At 40.1% G+C, this 21,599-nt stretch overlaps 1 protein-coding gene across 1 annotated transcript in view; it reads left to right on the top strand.

Moving 5' to 3' along the window:
• Nucleotides 1–19,697, top strand: part of sugct (succinyl-CoA:glutarate-CoA transferase) — a 393,759-nt gene extending 374,062 nt beyond the window's left edge. Inside the window, exon 14 of the mRNA XM_048596403.1 lies at nt 18,897–19,697. Within this exon, the coding sequence (XP_048452360.1) occupies nt 18,897–19,060 (164 nt within the window). The 3' untranslated portion in view covers nt 19,061–19,697. The remainder of the gene's footprint in view (nt 1–18,896) is intronic.
• The last annotated feature ends 1,902 nt before the right edge of the window (nt 19,698–21,599 follow it).

The raw sequence follows: 21,599 nt of genomic DNA, 5'->3' as shown, positions 1-21,599 counted from the left end.
GCAACTTTGTTTTAGTCACTCACCTTGGTTTGACCTCAGTATTAGGAAGGTAAATGTCATAGTTCAGAATGTTGCCATGCCACCACCTATCAGCATTAACATAGGAATTTATTGATGACTTCACAAATATAGGCTCAACAATCACCAACAATCTGTCAATTGATGCCAAAATCAACACATGCATCAGAAAAACGGCAGCTATTACATCTAAGCAGAGTAAGAGAGTGCGGAAACAAACAAACTTCATCCTCGGAGATAGTAGGAACTGCAGATGCTGGGGAATCTGAGACAACAAGGTGCAGAGCTGGATGAACACAGCAGGCCAAGCAGCATCAGAGGAGCAGGAAGGCTGACGTTTCAGGCCTAGATCCTTCTTCAGAAATGGGGGAGGGGAAGGGGGTTCTGAAATAAATAAGGAGAGAGGGGGAGGCGGAGAGAAGATGGATAGAGGAGAAGATAGGTGGAGAAGAGACAAGACAGGTCAAAGAGGCGGGGATGGAGCCAGTAAAGGTGAGTGTAGGTGGGGAGGTAGGGAGGAGATAGGTCAGTCCAGGGAGGATGGACAGGTCAAGGGGGTGGGATGAGGTTAGTAGGTAGGAGATGGGGGTGGGGCTTGAGGTGGGTCTAGGGTCTAGGCCCGAAACGTCAGCCTTCCTGCTCCTCTGATGCTGCTTGGCCTGCTGTGTTCATCCAGCTCTACACATTGTTATCTCAACTTCATCCTCAGCATGCTTCTCTACTTTCTTTCATTTTCACTGTCCCAGACATATCCTGCACAACTCTTGAAGGGCAAAGTCACTAATTGAGAAATGCAGGGACATGCTCATTTCAGTATGTACACATGACTAAGTCGGCAACATCTGTGCTGACTTGACTACCTCCATTAGATAGATGATAGCCATATATTCAACAATCTTCTGTATAATGAACTGGCTAGTGGGTCATGAGCTCCTAGATATCCAGTCCTCTACTTTTTGGATATCTACAAGAGAGATATGAAAATGTAGGACATTCTTGTGGTATATTTGTGGTATATACAAAAGATTTAGACTTGAATGTAGGTGGGTTGGTGAGTAAATTTGTGGATGTTACGAAAATTGGTGGGTGATAAATAGTGAAAAAGATAGCCTTAGGTTACAGGAGAATATAGATGTGCTGGTCAGATGGGCTAATCAGTGGCAAGTGGAATTCAGTCCAGATTTGTGAGAGGTGATGCACTTGGGCAGGACAAACAAAGCAAGGGAATAGTAGGACCCCGGGGAGCACCAAGGATCAGAGGAACCTTGGTGTGCATGTCCATTGGTCCAATAAGGTATCAGAACAGGTAGATAAAGTGGTTAAGAAGGCATATGGCATGCTCGCCTTTATTAGCTGAGGCATAGAACTTAAGACCAGGGTGATTATTTCTGGAACTGTATAAAAGTTTCTTAAGCCACAGCTAGAGTATTGCATGCACTTCTGGAATCCGCATTATAGGAGGGATGTGATAGCATTGGAGAGGGTGCAGAGGACATTAACCAGGATGTTGTCTGGACTGAAAACTTTAGTTATGAAGAGAGATTGGATAGACTGGGGTTGCTATCCTTGCAGAGGAGACTAAGAAGGGTATGATTGAGATGTATTCAGCTAATTTCATAGTGGGGGCCACTATGAAAATACAGAAGGGAGATAGAAGGCTTGGTGACGTGGTGCAATGAAAACAATCTATCTCTTAATGTTGGCAAAACTAAAGAACTGATCATCGATTTCAGAAAGAAAGGACGAGAACATGCCCCCATCTTCATCAACGGAACTGAGGTTGAGAGGGTGGAGAGCATCAAGTTCCTCTGAATGACGATAACTGACAACCTGTCCTAGACTTCCCATGTAAATGCGACAGTCAAGAAGGCATAACAATGCCTGTTCTTCCTCAGGCAGCTCAGGAAATTTGGCATGTCCATAAGGTCTCTTACCAACTTCTACAGATGCACCTTTGAAAGCATATTGTCTTGGTGCATAACGGCCTGGTACGGCAACTGCTGTGCCCAGGACCGTAAGAAACCACAGAAGATGGTGTACATAGCCCAGAGCATCATGGAAGCCAACCTTCCATCCATGGACTCTATTTATGTGGCCCGCTGCCGTGGAAAGGCTGCCAACATCATCAAAGACCCATTGCACCCTGGTGATGACCTCCTACAACCTCTTCCGTCAGACAGAAGATACAGAAGCCTGAACACATGCACCAGCAGGTTCAGGAACAGCATCTTTTCTGGCTGTTATCAGACTGTTGAATGGATTCTAGCCTCAAATAATGTACCCTGTATGCCTCTAAGTCTCTTTGATCTGTACACCCTTTGCTTGCTGTGATCTGCCTGTACCGCTGGTAAACAAAGCTTTTCACTGTGTTTTGGTACACGTGACAATAAAATCAAAATCAAATCAAAATGGTGGAATTTGGAAAAAAAAAACTGGAATTAAGAATCTACTGATGACCGAGAAAACATTGCTGATTGTCCGGAAAACATATCTGGCTCAGTAATGTCCCTTAGGGAAGGAATCTGCCATCCACACCTGGTCTAGCCTACATGTGACTCCAGACCACAGCAATGTGGTTGCTCTCAACTGCCCTCTGAAATGGCCAACAAACCATTCAGTTGTACCAATCACTATGAAGTCTCAACAAAGAAATGAAACTGATGGACCACTTGGCATTGGGCTAGGCACTGGAAAAGACAATGACAGAAACAGCCCTGCTGACCCTGCAAAGTCCTCCTCACTAACATCTGGGGGTTAGTGCCAAAATTGGGAGAGCTGTCTCACAGACTAGTCAAGCAACAGTCTGACATAGTCATACTTAGGGAATCACACCTGACAGTCAAAGGCCCAAACACCACTATAGAGTCATACAGCATGGAAACGGACCTTTCGATTCGTAGAAATCATAGAATCCCTACAGTGTGGAAACAGGCCATTTGGCCCAACAAGTCCACACCGCCCCTCTGAACAGCATCCCACCCAGACCCATTTCTCATGTCTAATCCACCTAACCTAAAGATCCCTGGGCACTATGGACAATTTAGCATGGCCAATCCACCTACCCTGCATTTCTTTGGACTGTGGGAGGAAACCCATGCAGACACTGGGAAAATGTTCAAACTCCACACAGACAGTCGCCCGAGTCTGGAATCGAACCTGGGTCCCTGGTGCTGTGAGGCAGCAGTGCTAACCACTGAGCCACGATGCTGCTTCAACTCGTTCATGCCGATCAAATTTCCCAAACTAAACTAATTCCACCTGCCTGCATTTGGCCCATATCCCTCTAAGCCTTTTCTATTCATGTACCTGTCCAAATGTCTTAAATGTTATAACTGTACCTGCATCAATCACTTCCTCTGGCAGTTCATTACACATACAAACCACCCTCTGCATGGAAAAGATCCTCTCTGGGCTGATGAATTAGTACTTCCCATGTGAGACAACACTTTAAAGCACTGAGGGTGGTGGCAGGGGCACAAAATGTACTCTGGTGGGTGATTTTGATGTCTACCACCAAGCGTGGCTCAATAGCAACACTACTGATCAAGCTGATAAGGACCTAAAGGACATAGTTACTGGACAGGGTCTGCAGCAGGTGGTGAGGCAACCAACAAGAGCTTGGTTCTTGACTGGTACGAGACTTCATCCTTACCAATCTGCTGGCCGTAGATTCATCTGTCCATGATAGTATTTGTATAAGTGACCACTGCATAGTCTTTGAACTCCTACCTTCTCTTTGAAAATACCCTCCATCATGTTGTGTGACTCTATCACTATGCTAAATGGGACAGATCACGAACAAATCTAGCAACTCAAGACTGACCATCCATGAGGTGCTGTGGGCATCAACAGCAGAACTGTACTCCACAATCTATAACCTCATGGTCTGGCATATCCCCCACTCAACCATTACAGTCAAGCCAGGGGATTGACCCTGGTTCAATGGAGAGTGCAGGAGGGCATGCCAGGGACACCAGGCATAGCTGAAATTAAGGTGTCAACCTGGTGAAGTGACCAAACAGATCTACTTGCATGTCAAGCAGTGTGATAGACAGAGCTAAGTGATTCCACAACCAATGGATCAGATCTAAGCTGTGAAGTGCTATCACATCCAATCGTGAATGGTGATGGACATTTGAACAACTCACTGGAGAAGGAGGGTCCACAAATACCCACATCCTCAATGATGGAAGAGCTCAATATGTAAATGCAAAAGATAAGGTTGAAACACTCTCCGCAATCTTCAACTAGAAGTGCCCAGTAATTGATCCATTTTGTCCTCCTCCAGTGATTCCCAGAATCACAGATACCAGTCTTCAGCCAATTCTATTCACTCCATGTGATGTCAAGAAATGGTTGGAGGCACTGGATACTATAAAGACTATGGGCCCTGATGACATTCCAGCAATAGTACTGAAGACTTGTGCTCCGGAACTTGTCACTCCCCTAGCCAAGCTAGGAGACAGTCAGTGAGGGCCGTGACATCTGGGAGCTAACTGTTTGGAAGGTTATTGGAATAGGTGAGCAGCTATACAAAAGCTCGGCTGGTTGGGAAGAGGGCCCAGGCAAAGCAGTGGAGCATGCACCCTCTCAGCTGCCTGCTTTCATCTCGGCAAATACAGCACAAAGTTAACCACCATGTGCAAAACCTATCAGATGGAAGGTTTCCTGAATACAAATATACGTAGATTTTAAAATGATCCTCAGATATCTTCGCTGCCACTTCCTTTGAATATGTTCTCCCATTGCCTACCCGTGTACTGCACTTGGAAAAGTGTTGTGCTGCTCGGTGAAATGATTTAAGAATAATAGCAATTTTTTCTAGTTTTGTTTTGATGACGCATCCATTTATAACAGCACCAATGTAGGGGTAACATGAAGACAATAAGATGACCCATTTTTTGAGTTGTTATTGTGATGCATACTGATTTTATGCTTTTCAAAATGTATGCTCTCTTTCCCCAATATAGTCCTTTACTGCCAGTTTTAAAATTAAGAATGTATAGTAAAAAGTGGTAAGACAAATTAGTTGCACCAAAGTGAAATCATCAGTTAACCCTGTGGTCCACTTTGTTACACTCTCCAATCTGAGCATCACCCATTAACCCTATCCTTTCTCATTTGTCAACCAACTTTCTAGCTCTGCTGTTACATTTGAAATTATATATATATATGTAGCAAGCTTCCTAAAATGCACTGAATTGAAAATGTTGAAAACACAGAAACAATACTTCCATATCATTCTCTTTACCTGTATAATCTGATACTTCTAAAAGACTAGTTATTGTTTACCATTGAACAGATCTTGCTGACTGCCCTTGATTGTTCCCCATCCCTGACACACACACACAGACACACACACAGACACACACAGACACACACACACACACAGACACACACACACACATTCACACAACTGATCATGAATTTTCCATGCTATGTATCTAAGAATGTTGTAATAAAATTTTTAAATTTCAAACTAGTTTGATGTGGTATTTGATTTACATTTTAAATATATTAATGTTGTGGGTGTTAAATTTTTGTGAATGATTCTGTATTAAACTTTTCCATTTGAATTGCTATAAATCAAATTCTAAACCGGATTCCTTAACCACCACACTGCATCAATGCCTACCTCCCTTGCTTTTCACAACTCTGAAGTAAAATACAAATTGTTTTGTAAAGTTGGTTATTTATAAGTAGTTTCCTCAGCCATCCACACACGCATGCACACATGCTATAACTCTCCTTTTCAAATAAATATGCTTAATGTTGATCCTATACAGTTTTAATAAATATTGTAAAGCGATGACTACAATATAAACTATTAAATTGATTATTCCATAGACTGAATCACATTTCCCTGAGCACTACTGGTAAGGTGGTGGGTGGAGTAGGGTTTCTGAGTACAGGCCTTGTCTGATTTCTTCACTTTTCATTTCTTTTTTACTCCTTTTTTTTATTCTCTTCTATTTTGTTTTACTTACCTTTTGGTGAAGAGCTCAGTCACAGCAGTGGCATCAGCTACAGTGTGTGGGACCAGTGTGGACTCGTGTCGGTGGCATCGGAGGCGAGTTTTAGTTCCCGGCGGCTTTTGCATTAACAGGGTGATCCCAATGCCGAATCATGGCTGCTGCGGCATAGCTCGGTTTGGGTTCCCGGCAGTGTCTGCGGATTCATGGAAGTGCGGCAAAGGAAAGTTTAGACTCCATATGAGACCTGGCGATATCAGCACTGGTGAAGTGAGCTCGAAGCAGAATCATGGTGGTGGCTGAGGCAAGTCTGGACCAGTTTGGCACCCAGCAGTATTGGTGGCATCTGCATTGGCGAGGTCCGTCAAGGACTCATAGTGGTGAGGATGTCAATGGAGGTGAGATGGCGCCAAGGAATAGTGACTTTCATTACAGCAGCAGCAGTGTGGCAGAGGGGACTTGTGCCTGACCATATGGCCCATGGTGGAGCACTTAACAAGAAGGACTGTAAAATTGGACACTTGCTTTATTTCTTCATTTTTTCTGCCTTTATATTGTATGTTTTGGTTTATTTTTCTTATGTTTTAAGCTGGCGCCAAAGAGTGGTGACACTGTATAACAGTTTTCACTATATTTTGTAACAAGATACACGTGACAATAAATAAATCAAATCACATACTTGAGATGGGTTGGTGATTAAAGCCTTAGAACCACTCAGAGACTTCTTTTCCCACCCTGTTACTGAATTATAGAGCAAAATTCAAACCTAATTGTGAAGACAAGCCTGGAATTTATGTCAGGTAATAGGGAATAACTGCAATTGTAAAGAAAAGGCTTGCTTTTTTGATGAAGAAGAAACTGGAAGTGGTGGTGAGTAACCAAGAAGTGGCTATGGGCTATGGTACAACAAGGAGCTCAACAAGTCTGGAAGTAAGACTCATAGCTTTTGCAGGAGTTCTGGAGTTCTGGAGTGCATAGGGTGGAGATGGATTGGTGACTGAAATAAGTTGTGGAAATCATAAAAGAACTCAATAACAGGCAGATGACTTAAATTAGTTGCATTTCAATAAGGTGCGACAGCTGCTTGAACTGCCTGAAATAGTCACCATGCTTAATACAGTTTAAGTGGCACCTTTGTAAATGGCTTTAATGTGTCACGACTACATCAGGTGTGTCCTCTGAGTGGTCCATGAACTCCAAATTTGAATAATTTGTTTAATCTCCTTTACAGTTTTTGAGTGTTCCGAATTAAAAATAGCCAGTTTTAGTCCTAAATGAGATAAACACAACCTGATTACACAATTATTTCTGGATATTGTTAATTGAAAGTGATGCTGTAATTAGCTCAAATACAAATGCAAAGAAAAATAGTTATGGATAAAAAGATACTAATAAAGCTGAAAATAAAACCAGTCTGTTATCATGACAAACATTTTGTGCTTGAAGATTTCTCTTTCTGAAGTGAAGGGGTTGAAAACTTGAAGTCAGAACATTAGTTGTGCAGGGGTTTCTATACTTGTATAGTTTGGTCTTGCTTCAACAGTGGATTGAGCAAAAGAGATTCTGGGAAGGAGTGAAGGCTCCTTTGTTTTTCTTTTATGTCACAGCAGGCTGTGGCTTTTCGTACCTTGATTCAGGACTGCCATGCTTTAGCTGGTTTACTTCCTTTTGTCTCCAATTGAGAATCCTCTTTCTCTCTGCTGCCTGTCAGAGTTCTTCTTGGATTTTTGCCTCAAATTATGGCTCACAATCTCCAACACAATGAAAGCAGATTGTTAAAATGTTAAATTCAAATTAAGCTATTGTTTCACAATGCAACATCAATGATGCTGGAATTTCCAATAGTATCCATCTGAACTCTTGTTCTCTCAAATGCATTGAATTCCCACATCTTTGGAAAGACCTATTGTATTGTCCAAGGGTTATTTGAATTCTAAATGTATATTTTTATGATTGATGCTAAGATTGCGCATCATTGTGTCTGCTTTTTATGGTTGTAGTAAATCATCAAAAAGCATTCATGGGACTTTTGGGAGCCATCTTATAAATTTATGTGTGCACTTTAACAAGTGAGGTTAACCTTCTTTACAAAATATGTATTACACTTAGATATTCATAACAAACAGCAACGGCAAATAGTTAGCACCATTTGTCTGATATAGGCGACAATCCAGGATAAAATGGAAATATTGGGAGTTGTACTTCCAAAATGCAGTCAATGTTATTATTTAAGGTAAATGCAGCACTGTGAACTCACAAAAACAAATGGAGTGATTTACCAGTTAATCTGCTATCGATAACTTTGGCTGAGGAAAGAATCTTGACCAGCAAATTGAGGAGGATCCTTTTCTTCAAAAACCTTCATTATCCACCCAAGACTGCAAACTCGGCCTCAATTTAACATTTCATCTCAAAGACAACCAAGGACTTTGGAAATTTAGTCCAGGTATAAAGTTGACTGAAATGTTGTATTATGCAATCTTTGCTAAACATTTGATGTATTCATTTAAAAATGAACATGAACAATTTTAAAGAAATGGTATCTGTTTATTTTGCCTTTTTATTTCTATTTGATTTTGGATACTGTGAACCAGGAATTGTTCCTCTGTTAGATTTTATCTTCGAAAAGGGTTTAGAACAGTCATGTTTTCTGTGAAGAGGATCGGCACCCAGACAACATGATGTTATTTCCAGAAGGTTCCCCCACCCCCACAAAATGTAGTCACAAAATCTTGACGATGGGTGACACTTTCAGAACTTGATTTGGGCAATGATTTTCCGCAGAGTTCTGAAGTCATTTCCTCCCACACAGTATCAAACTGTGACAATTTTCAAAATGTCAACTTGCAAGATTAAAAAAGCTTGCATCGGTTTTACCTCGGCTCAATAAAAAAAAGCAGAGTAAATGGCATGCCGGGGGAATTTTAACCTGTTATGTTGGGTCGGAGTGTAAGGTTCATACAGAAAAATTGTCAGGGAAATCTTCAATTTCCTCATGCTTTTGATTTTAACTGGAGTGAGCTTGGAGTTATGGGAATGGACTCACCCACACTTTCTTGTGCACCGGTGGGACAAGTGGTTCTGTTATTAATATTTATTAAAAACCTATTCACTGCATCTTTAAGCATCAATTCAGGCTTTAACTGTCTATATACATGTTTCCAAAGCTTCCTAGAAACTGGTCCACCTGAACAAGGGGAGAGATTAACAGGGCTAATCAGTTGGCAGCTATGCTGTTTCTTTGCCTCACCAGGGCCATGTATAACTGCAGTAAGACAACCCTACTTCTGAACTCAAATCCTGATACAATGAAAGCCAATATATCAGTTGATTACTTAATTTCTTGCTGCATCTATCTGGCTACTTTCACTGACTGGTGTACAAGGACACCCAGATTTCTTTGTAGAATCACACTTCCCAATATAACACCATTTAAATAATACTCTTCCCTTCTGTTTGTCCATACCGAAGTGTATAACTTCACATTTAGCCATATTGTACTGCCTCCTCTATATGTTTGCCCACTCACCAGGTGAAAGGCTTTAGCTCACAGGGCATGTTCTGATACCTCACTTCCACTGTTTTAGAGTGATTTCCTCAGGTGTTGAAGATCATACCTTGGAGTTTTGTTTCGCCTTTTAGGAGGAGCAAGAGAACCAGCACCAACAGTAGGATCAGGACCAGGACCAAGATCCACCACTACTCCATAGACAGGGCTCAAGCCCACAGGAGGCAATATCTCAAGCACAGGGTACAAAGGCAAAATATTCATATTCTTTACTGACCCCCATTTCTTCAGGAGACTCAAACTCATATTTCAGTCTAGATCGATGATAGCATCTTCACATGTCATCTCGCAAACACATTTTGCCAACGCCACATGCTGCTCAATGCAACACTTCTGATATCTCATCTTTCGCCACTCGGGATTCACAGCTAACATTGACCTCAACCTTATTCATTTACCATATTTTCAGACTCACACCCAGCTCTGCTGTCTACCCATTTACCCAACTGTCAGCTATGACAAGAACATCACCCACAGTGCTATACACCGATTCCTCCCTTCTGTGGGTCAAGGTGCTAGACAATAGAAAGGAACAGAACAGAACTAGCAGGGGTCAGGGATACCTGTATCCCATGGAGGAGGTGTTTGCATCTAACATTGAGCCAAATGCAACAGGACTGCATTGAAAACACTACAGTTACAGCTTTAAAAACCGAAAGAACTGCGGATGCTGTAAATCAGGAACAAAAACAGAAGTTGCTGATAAAGCTCAGCAAGTTTGGCAGCATCGGTGAAGAAAAAATCAGAGTTAACATTTTGGGTCTGGTGACCATTCCTCAGAACTGTTCAACTTCACAGATGCTGCCAGACCTGCTGAGCTTTTCCAGCAACTTCTGTTTTTATTGCTGAGAATATTATGGATGATGGTGTGTTCCTGCCTTGGGATCTCTAATATCCACCACGGAAGCAGATGGGATTTCAGTTGAACACCTCATCTGAATTTTTAAAAAGTTAACTGTTCTCAGCAGGTGTCAACTGAGAAGCTTAGCTGTTTTTGAGCCTAGGGCTGGAGAAATGGACTTGGTAGTCAACATGGTTTTATCCTCACACCCAATGCCCACATTTCAACCAACCACAACATTCGGTACGGCTCTCATTTAGTACTATAATGGATATTGTCAAGCTTTGTGCTCACGTCCTAGAGTGGAATTTGAACCCAAGCCTTCTAATACCTGGGCATCCTATTTAGAAACATTATTACACACATCTGGAAGAGGTGAGACTTGAACCCAGACCACCTGACTCAGAGGTAGGGACATACCACTGCATCACAAGCGTCATGTTCCTGCCTGATGTCCCTTATCAACTCACATCTTATCATCATCTCATTAACATAGCATGCTATGTATTTATGAGGTGCAGATGGATGAAGGACAGCAGTAAGTGATGTGATTCACACCTCATAATAAGCTCTCTATTGCATTTCTTATGTAATATTATCACTTTGTGAGAAGTACTAAATGAAGCTAGATGCTTCCCCGTGTGGAATCCTCATCTTTTGATATTACAATGACCAGTTTCATGAGAAGAATCCCACCCTATTGGCTATGGGCCTCCCATGATTTGGTGAGATGAAGGCAGAGAGAGAGAAATGATTTTAAACCCATATCACCTTTATGGAAAAATGTGTGCAATTATGGGTTTTTGCTTATGTTCACCTTTTCTCTTTACCTAATATGTATAAATCAGAATAAATTCATTCCACTGTCACCTGCAACCCCTTATTTCATTGCTCAAATGGTGAACCTATTGATACTGGGCTACAGCATTCCAACTTAGATGAGAGTTTCAGGAAGTAGATGTCCTTGAAGATTAACAGGAATCTGTAATTGCTTTCATGTCCATTTCATTCATCCTTAACTTACTCCTCACTCCATTTGTCATTCTTGCAGACCTTTCTTGATAAGTCCGACATTTTTAAAACTAACTTTTAAGAATTTTATAGAATTCATTTCATTGTAGAATTCCATGCATTATCTGATTTTATGCATTGAAGAATTCCATATATTGCCGGTTGTAATACATTTTAGAATTCCATGACTCTTTGCTATGCTGTAATTTCACACACAGCATCTTGTATGAATGTTGTGGTTGGTTGAAATGTGGGCATTGGGTGTGAGGATAAAACCATGTTGACTACCAAGTCCATTTCTCCAGCCCTAGGCTCAAAAACAGCTAAGCTTCTCAGTTGACACCTGCTGAGAACAGTTAACATTTTAAAAATTTATTCTCAGCATTTGTGTAACAGTGGCAAGACCAGGATTTATTCTATACCCCTGGTCTGCCTGAGAAGGTGATGGTGTTCTACAGTCCGTGTGGTGATTGTAAAATCTTGGTGGATAGGATCTTGATCTGGCAACATTAGCAAGTCACTGTGCATGATTGGCAGGAGAACCTTTAGGTATGGGCACTGAAAGGATTGAACTTGGGATCACCTTGAGTCAAATGAAATAGCTCCACTGTGGGTAATATTTTCACCAACTGAACTACTGTGCATCCTTTTGTGATTTAAAACAAAAGTACTACGCTTCCTGATTTCACTGCCAATTTTAGATTAATTCCAAGGAAAGTTGGAGGCCCATGAATTTTGTCATTCACTTTTGGATCCAAGCAACCTCCCAAAACTCATTGGTGTTAAAGGAGGGGGGAAAAGAATTAGTGCCTATTGATTCCATTTCAACATTCAACATTTATGGGATAAAAGTTATAGCCTATTATAGCACACTCAAAAAGCTAGGAGGCCGAGGCTAATCTGAAATTCAACTTCAGACCTCATTAACAGTTTTGTGTAAACTACTTGGCCTTGTCAGGCTTCCACAACCATCTCATTCATTGGGCTACTGGGAGGGTGTTTGCAGTGGCATTAGAGTTGAGGGGGGAAGAGAGAGGGCTGTTGCATGAACTAGAGTCAGGGTGTAGCATTCTTGTTCTCCTCTCTGCTCAGCAAACGTTTTTCCTAAAACTTTCTAAAATTTCAATCATGCCTTTTAAATCGGTTTGCCGCAGCTGTGGAAGAATCCTGAGCAGAACAGGCCCAATGCTGCCTCTGTTCATTGGAAATATTTAAATGTGTGTGAAACTGTTAACTTTAATACATGAAGTGCCTGATGAAAAGCCCTAGTGAATTTAGTAGTGGCCTGAATACACACTCAATTTGAGCTTGGGCTGACCAATTGTAATGTTTCTCAGCATTGGGCACATTTTATGCATGAGGAACAAATGCAACCATAGAAATTGGGAGCAAGAGTACACCATGTGGCTCTTCAAGCCTGTTCTGCCATTCAGTATCATTTAGCTGGTCATATATTTCAATGCCAAAATCCTGGTTTCACTCCATACCCCTTAATGCCTTTAAAATCTTTAACATTTATCTATCTCTTTCTTGAGTATATTTAGTGATTTGGCCTCCGCATCCTTCTATGGTAGAGAATTCCACAGGTTACATACCTTTTGAGTGAAGAATGTTTTCCTTGTCTCAATCCTAGAATCCCCAACCGATTGCATCCACCCTGTTTAGCCCCGTTAGAATTTTATATGTTTCAGTCAGATTCCCTCTCACCCTTTAAAATCTAGTGAATACAGGCCCAGTCAAACCAACCTTTGCTCATACAACAGTCCTACCACTCTTGGTATCAGCCCACTGAACCTCCACTGCACTCCCTCAATGACAAGTACATCCTGTTTTAGGAAGGGAGACCAAAACTGCTCATAGTATTCTCATTGTGGTGTCACCAAAGCTTTTGGTAAGTGCAGTAAGGCATCCCTACTTCAACTCAAATCCTCTTGCAATGAAAGCCATATGCCTTCCCAATTGCTTGCAGCACCTGCCTACCTACTTTCATTCACTGGCAAATAAGAGCATCCAGATCACTTTGTGCATTCATGTTCTCAATATATCATTATTTAAATATTACCCTCCCTTTCTGTTTTTCACACCGAGGTGTATAACTTTACATTTAGCTACATCATACTGCGTCTGCCCTGTGTTTGTCCACTTACTCAACCTGTCAAATCACCTGGAAGCCTCATTGCATCCTCCTCACAACTCAGTCCCATTCAGATTTTTGTCGTTGGCAAGCTTGGAAATTTTGCATTTGGTTCCCTCATCCAGGTCATTTACATTTCGTGAATAGCTGGGCCTAAGTACTGATCCTAATGGTACCCCACTAAACACTGCCTGGCACTCAGAAAAAGATCCATTTATTCCCTTTCTGTGATCCCTGTCTGCCAATTAACTCTCAATTTGCATCAATAGTTTACCCTTATCCCATGTACTTGAACTTTGCCTTCTGAAAATCCAAGTGCACCACATCCACTTGTTCTCCCTTATCTATTATATTAGTTACATTGTCTAAAAAATTCCAGTAGATTTGTTAAGAATGATTTGCCTTCATAAACTCATGCTGGCTTTTTCTAATCCTGTTACGGCTTTCCAAATGTTTTATTAATACTTCTGTTATAATAGACTCTAGCATTTACACAATACTGATATTAGGCTGGCTAACTGGTCTGTAATTCTCCGTGTTTGCTCTCCCTCCCATTGTAAATAGTGGGATTTCATTTGCCACCTTCCAATCTGTAGTTCCAACATCCATTGGAACAGGACTGATTTTTATGCTGTACAGAGAGCCAGCATGGATCTGATGGGCTGAATGACCTTCCTTTGTGCCATGCATACATGAAATACTTGTCAGTTTCAAATCAAAACATTCTGGTGTTGATAATCTCCTGGACATTAGCTGCTACATGATAGTTTTGAGGGTAGTAATTAGAAATAATAAGTTCAAAAAATTGCATTCCCAATATAATGGGGTGGCATGGTGGCTCAGTGGTTAGCACTGCTGCCTCACAGCACCAGGGACCCCGGTTCAATTCCACTGTCAGTGTGGAGTTTGCAAGTTTTCCCTGTGTCTGCGTGGTTTTCCTCCAGTGCTCTGATTTCCTCCCACAGTCCAAATATGTGCAGGGTAGGTGGATTGGCCATGCTAAATTGCTCCATAGTGTCCAGGGATGTTTAGGTGAGGTGGGTTAGACATGTGAAATGCAGGGGTAGGGGAATGAGTTGGGTTGGGATACTCTTTAGAGGGGCGGTGTGGACTTGATGGGCCAAATGGCCTGTTTCCACACTACAGGGATTCTGTGATATTTTTCAATTCAGTACTTGAGGATAAAACCTGGATCTCAGCCTATTTTGGCATCTTTTTTACCTAAAACATTTTTTTCTTAGGTTGTTGCATTTATCTATAGCTCCCCAGAAAAAGAGAAACCTTGCAAATATAGCACCTTTCACAGGTTGAAAATGTCTGGAAACACTTAACAACCAATGAGATATGTGCTTTTTTAAGTTTAGTCACTGTTGCAATGCAGACAAAATAGGAATGCCACTTTGGCAGTTTTCCATCCGCTGGTACTACTTCAGAATCCAAGGATCTTTGGAAAATTATTGAACAGTTCATCTACTATCTCTGTAGCTATCTGTTTTAGAATTCTAGGTTGCAGGCCATCAGGACCGGGGATTTAGCCCCATTAGTTCGTCTAATACTACTTCTCTAGTGATGGTGATGGTTTTTAAAATTGAATCAGAAGTACAGCATCTCTGGGAGTGAAATATTCCATCAATACTACATTGAAGTGTCAGCTTGAATTATGCATGAGAGTCTCTGCAGTGAGACTTAAACCCACAACCCTCTGATTCACGAGTGTGCTACCACTGAGTCACAGCTGAAGCCATGGTGAAGTGATACATTGAACCTCCATAGCTTTACTGATGGTGGTCCTACAATCGTGCTTGTTAGTGATGTTGAGCAAGTGACAGCAAAGAAATGGCAATTTATGTCCAGCTCAGAGTAGTGCTTGGCTTGTGGGGACAATGTTCCCATTGTTACAGCAATAGCAAACTTCTAAGAAGCTGTATGAAAATATCAAGTTTATAAAAATATCTTCGTGGTTTGATACTTTAGCTTTGCTTCAAATGGCTCATCTCATTAGTCTCAGGGTCTGTTCAGCAGTAATCTGAAGACAGATGTGGTAGCATCCATACTGCCTCTGTTTATGTGGATACGACACAGGGGATTTGGCAGCTGTTGGCGAGAAATGGACAGCTAGAACTCTCTGTCCTGGTAGATTGTTTAACCAAGCAGTAATTCCAGAGCATTTTACCCTTGTTTATAAATTCTTTTAGTGCTTTGAAAAGTTTACCGTTGTTAATTAAAGATGATGTTTATTTTTTATCTTTCTGTCAGTAAGGTCAGCATGTTACTAATTCTGCAATTAAACACTCAAACTTGGCAGAACAGCAACTCTAAGAAAGTGAAGATGTTTAATTGAAGCCATTTTTCTTTAAAGGACACCATTGTTAAAAAAAAGTTTGGCAAATGTTTGTCCATTTGTTCACAACATACCAAATTACATTGTCATATCATTTGTCTATGATGCCATTTGCAGTGAAGTACCACTCAGCCTCTCCTCAAACAACAAATAAGTTTGTCAAACACTATTTCAGGAGGGTAGTGTCCATTTAATTACAATATTACGCTCCACACAATAGTCTGCTTACTGGAAAAAAAAAACCATGCTTCAGTGTTGAAACTCAGTCATGCAGGAGAATTGACTGATAGTGAATTAACTGGAATTTTAATTAAACTAAGCTCTGCTTTTGCTTGTTTCCCATCACAATTCCTGTACTGTGTTTACTAATTGGTTTACGGACTATTTCAAACTCCACGTCTTCCTATTTGTGTCTATGTAAACACCACAATCATCAGTCTCATTTTTAGTGAGCTCTGAAAATTCTGCTCTTTCTGCATGATTGCGTCCACAGTAAAGATTGAATAACTTGCATCTTAATAGAGATCCTTTCACTTTGTCACAGACTTCAAATAGTTTCACTGAATTAGCATAGGTCTAGCTTGTTCCATAAATGTAACCACTTTTAGAGTTGAATGAAGGAATGAAGAAGTAATACAACTTCATCTCTTTTTTCTGTCAATAATGATAGTTGTAAATATTCTTAGTGCTTTACAATCCAGAAAGTGTATCTTTCTAATGTTTTGTTCCTGCAAAGATGCAGTTATTTAAATGCCTCAAATCTGTGCTTGGAAAGTGGAAACCATTATTGTCAGCTCTTCCCAGCATTAACAGGCTTCTGGAGTCAGTATCATCACCTTTCCTAGCTGTTCTGAGGCCATGTTCACTGGTAATACCTTTGACACCTTCGCCAAACGACTCCCACATACCTGGCCTGTTACCAAGGCATTCTCCTTTAACATGCACAGTAATGCTTGTACTTCACTTAGTTCACTTCTGACATTTCCTACCTCCTCATCTATACAACCATGTAGATTTGAGAGCTGTGATTGGCCAACACCCCCCACAAACACCACTGTGATTTCTTTTTTCTGCAATCTTTCTCCTTATCTCTGTCCGTCATCTCCTATTCCCAGCAATGTACAAGGCTGTTGTTCCAGTTGGCAGAAAGCTATCCTTCTCCATCCCTTGTGTAATTTGAAATGTGGCTGGGAAGGCTGAATCTCTTATATGGCCAATTAGTGGGTAGCCCAGCAACTTCCACTGGTTAACAAGAAGGTTTGCCTCCTTTATGGACACCCAGGGCCGAATAGAGTTCCTCACCCTTGCCATCAACCTTTTCTACCCTGGATTTCCCCTTCTACCTCTGGCCTGGCTGTCCAACCTCATGGTTTGGCTCTGCCAAAATTCACTTCTCTGCAATTTGCTTCCCCATCCAGCTCCAGCCATGATCACAGCTGGGGACAGAATGTCATCTCAGTAGTGACCACCATCCGTGGTGGCTGTTCTGGAACCAGGAACTGGTTCCCTACACTGGAGCAGAAGTCTTCTGCTGAACCAACGACTAAGCCCTGCCAAGTGTTAAATGAGTATCCAGGAACCCACCAGAGTAGCAAATTTGTCCCTGATATTTGTGATAAAGGACTGGGAGGCAGCAGTACAACATAAAATCCTGACTCCCAGTGTCAGAAACTACAACAATCAGTATAAAAGAGGATACAAGTAATATTCATTATCAGGTCAATCGTGAACAACTGCACGTGGAAAAGCCATTCTTCCGATACCTGCAGACTGCTGAGAAAAAAAAATAATTAAGGCCTAACCTGAAAATGCTTGGTGTTTCTTGATTGTTGCTTTGGGTAGGAGCCAAGGCCATACTGCTGATATCATGCCTATTCAGCACCCTTTCCAAAAATCCCTCCTTTATTTTAATTGCAAACCTTCCTGAAATTTGAGTGGAACTACTCTAAAAGGGTTGCAGTTTCTTTAAGTGTCTGCATTCTTGCCAGTGTTTTCAGTTTATTCATACTCACACACCTTTCCATTATATATATTCTTGCCAAATTTGCATTGAGTATAGTTACTTATCGTAGTTTTTTTTTCTTCAGTGGAATCAGGAGAGTAATGCATTAGAACAAGTGTAAGCAATTATGCTCCTTTGCCATTCAGTTAGATCATAGCTGAACTGTATTTCGATTCTAATTTTATTTTGTATCCCTTGATACTCATACCTAACAAAAATCTGTTGATTTCAGTGATGAAATGTTAAATTAACTTAGCATCCTCAGCCTTTTGGGGTTTAAAAAAAAGGTATTTCCAAATTCACCATTAAATAGTCTAGGTCTAATAATAAGATTATGTCTCTTTGTTCTAGGTCCTCCTCTTAGAGGAAATAGCTTCACTGTGTTTATACAATTGAATTATTATTTTAAACACTTCAGTTAAATCACCTTTCAATGATCTGAACTAAAGGGATTATAAACTGAAATTATGCAACCTATTCTCAAAATCTGCCCTCCTGGAAGCAAGGATCTGGCATGTGCACACTTAGTACAAGTGATAATTCTTTGCTGTTATTTGAAAATGATTTGTGGAAGGACATGTGTTCAGTACACCTGTTTGATTCCTTGATTGGATATTTCTAGCAAGGAGCAGTATCCTCAAAGAATGAACAGTAGGAAAATACAGTCATACAATCGTTTTCTGTCTGTTAATTTTTCAATCTGTGCTCCATGGGAGAACTGGTTATGGGATTAATCTCGTATTATTATTTTTGCGTTACTATTATATACTAATAGGCACTCCCCCCTTCTGCTTATGGCCAATGTTAGCTGAAGAATCAAGGGGGAAAGCGGATTAACAACAGCTTTGAAGAACAATAGAGTGGTTTAAAAATACAGCATCCTTTGAGTAAATATAAGTTCACTTTTAAATGGATGTTGAAGTTTCATGTTCTCATTCAAAAGTTGACATGGAACCATAGTAAGTTAAGTTTCTTATATATAATATCAAACTCTCTTGATTATTTACAGGTCCTGCTGTCAGGTTCAGTGACTTCAAGGTATCGGATCCAAAGCCACCACCTCTGATTGGACAGCACACTGTTGAGGTACTAAAGACCATGCTGGGTTATAGTGAGAACTATATCGATGAATTGCTCACAGCAGGAATAGTCGACCAGCATGAACTACATTAAAGGCTAATCTCTCTTTGACAATTTGTTGACCTTTCTGAGATGAACCAACTTCACTGTTCAGAGAGGATCATTTACAATTGTACAAGCACAAAAGAATCAAAGTAAATTAACTCCAAGCTGTTGCAAGGCTAATCAGCAGTGTTAGATTTATATAATAAAATGCAGAATGGTTAATGAAAATAATAATGGATCTAATCACTATTAAGCAAAATATTTCATTCACAAATCTTGTCTCAATTGAATTCAAAATGGTTTATCAGCAATCTTAAATAAAGTAGTCTTTTAACTATTGAGTACTGTTTGACTTTTGTGGAGATTCATCCACTTTTACTGAATGGAACATTGACTTTGACAGCCAGCACGTTGTCTGATTTGAAGCTGAAAATAAAATCAAGGCCTGTGTGGAACTGCCAGAACCCTGCTGCTAGAAACGGCTTTTAAAATTGCACAAGTCCATACACTTCAGTAATATTAACTTTTTTAATGGCAGACTTGTTCATTATTATGATGCAAATAAAAATGATTGAGCAATTTTAAGAGTTTGATCTTTGTATTGTTGCACAGTGTTGCAGTTTACTGATAAAATTGTCATTGTACCTTGCATTTCTTCCAAGCATCAATTATCAGCACCACGCTATGTAAGTTGTTTACATATTAATGTGGAAAACCTAACAGATATTGTCAGAATAAACATTTCTATCTATTTCATTTGTTTTTTTTAATACAAATATTTTGGAATCTGATGCAGAACCTTGAAGGAATGCATCTTGAACTCCATATCCAGCATTGAAAGTCAAGTATAGTGTCATAGTCATCTCTGACGCTGGCTATTCAAGAAATGTTAAATAGATAGGCATTGGGTTGAGGAAATGTGTTGTCCTTCAAAACAAAAATAGACTTGGCTTGGAAATAATCCAAATATTAAACACTAGATTACAAAGTCAACCATATAAATCCTAGAATCAGTTTAATGGTAGGAGGTGTCAAAGGTGCTATACACTCTCTATAAAACTGCATGCAGGAGACCCATTCTATAATCCATAATATTATTTCAGCACTAACTTTGTCCCCTGTCAAGAGCAATAATAATAATACAGAATATGAGACCGCACAAAATGCTGAATGCAATGTTTTAAAACTACATTTGTCCCTGGGCTTTTTTGTTCGGTTGTTTTCTCATTCTCCTTGAAGCAGCTCTCATTATCTCTGTTTGGCTACATTGATTTTTTGAATAGCGGATGCTTGTCTGAAGTGGCATGTTCATCATGAATGCTGCCACGAAAAAATTACTGAAATATCTTTTCATGACGTAAAATTGACATAACAAAGTTAAGACTGTCTAGTTCTGATATGAAAGAACATATTATACATTCCACTTTTTGGCTATCAAGCCAAATACCTTTTAAATTGTTTTAAAATCAAGGCATTTAGGAAGTTTATTGTTTCTAAAAAAAAAGCTCTGACCTCTGTACTTTCATAATTTATTTGTTTAACATTAACATTTTATGACAGTTTTGAATTAGTACATTCATACAAATAAATAAACAAAGGAAAACGCCTTTAACTTCTAATAAGTTCACTGTGCATTCAATTTTTACCAAGACAAATTGCCTATACATACATGTATATCATCACCTTTCATATCCTTAGGATGTCCCAAAACATTTCACAGTAAATTAATTACTTTTGAAGTACAGTCACTGTTTCATTGTAGATAAACACAGTAACAGTAAACTTCAGCAATAACAGAAAAGCCAGTGAATCTGGTTTGATGATATCGGTCAATAGGCAGATGTCATCAGCATACTGGGAGAAACACCTTACACCTTTTTTTTCTTAAGTAGTATCATCATGATCAGACAAGTAGCCTTTGGTTTAGAGTTTAATCAATAAGAAAAATCCTTGGACAATGCAGCCCTCCTCAGTATTTCACACCTAAGTGCCAATCAGATTTGTGCTCTACTGCGTGAGCAGTCAGAATGCTTGCACTAAACAAATAGTATCCTGTGATGATTTCAGTTGTCTACTGCACACACTAAAGTACTAATAGAAAGACTAAGGTGCATGAAGAGGTCTTGGAAACTTTTCCTTATGTTGGCAGGGGGGATAAATAACTTGCACTGGTTAAAAGGATCTTCCACTGCTGAGCAGTATTCAACAAAGCCGGGAGATTAACTGTCATGATTGGAGGGATTTTCAGAATGATGCATCTGATTTGAAGAATACGGCCAAGGTAAGCATGAAAGACATGGTCAGTTCAGTAAAATATGACATGACTATCAATTGCTTCATCATACCAATACCCAGAGGACTAGAAGGAAAGTCCGTAGAATTTATGCTTCAGTCAATCGAAACTCTGGTTACATGAATGTTCTGAAGTACAGTAAGCAGCTCTGGAGATTACATTTTAGGAAGCATACAGTGTTCTTAGACAGAGGGTGAGAAAGGTTTACGAAAATGATTTCTGGACTCCTAAGGTTAAATTTAGAACATTAAAGAGTGATTTGATCAATGGTTTCAAGGTAATAAAGGAAACAAA

Source organism: Rhincodon typus, chromosome 4 (genome assembly GCF_021869965.1).
Source record: "Rhincodon typus isolate 14 chromosome 4, sRhiTyp1.1, whole genome shotgun sequence".
NCBI classification, from domain to species: domain Eukaryota; kingdom Metazoa; phylum Chordata; class Chondrichthyes; order Orectolobiformes; family Rhincodontidae; genus Rhincodon; species Rhincodon typus.
The sequence above is the reverse complement of the archived record's forward strand: the minus strand, read 5'-3'. Positions and strand labels throughout refer to the sequence as shown.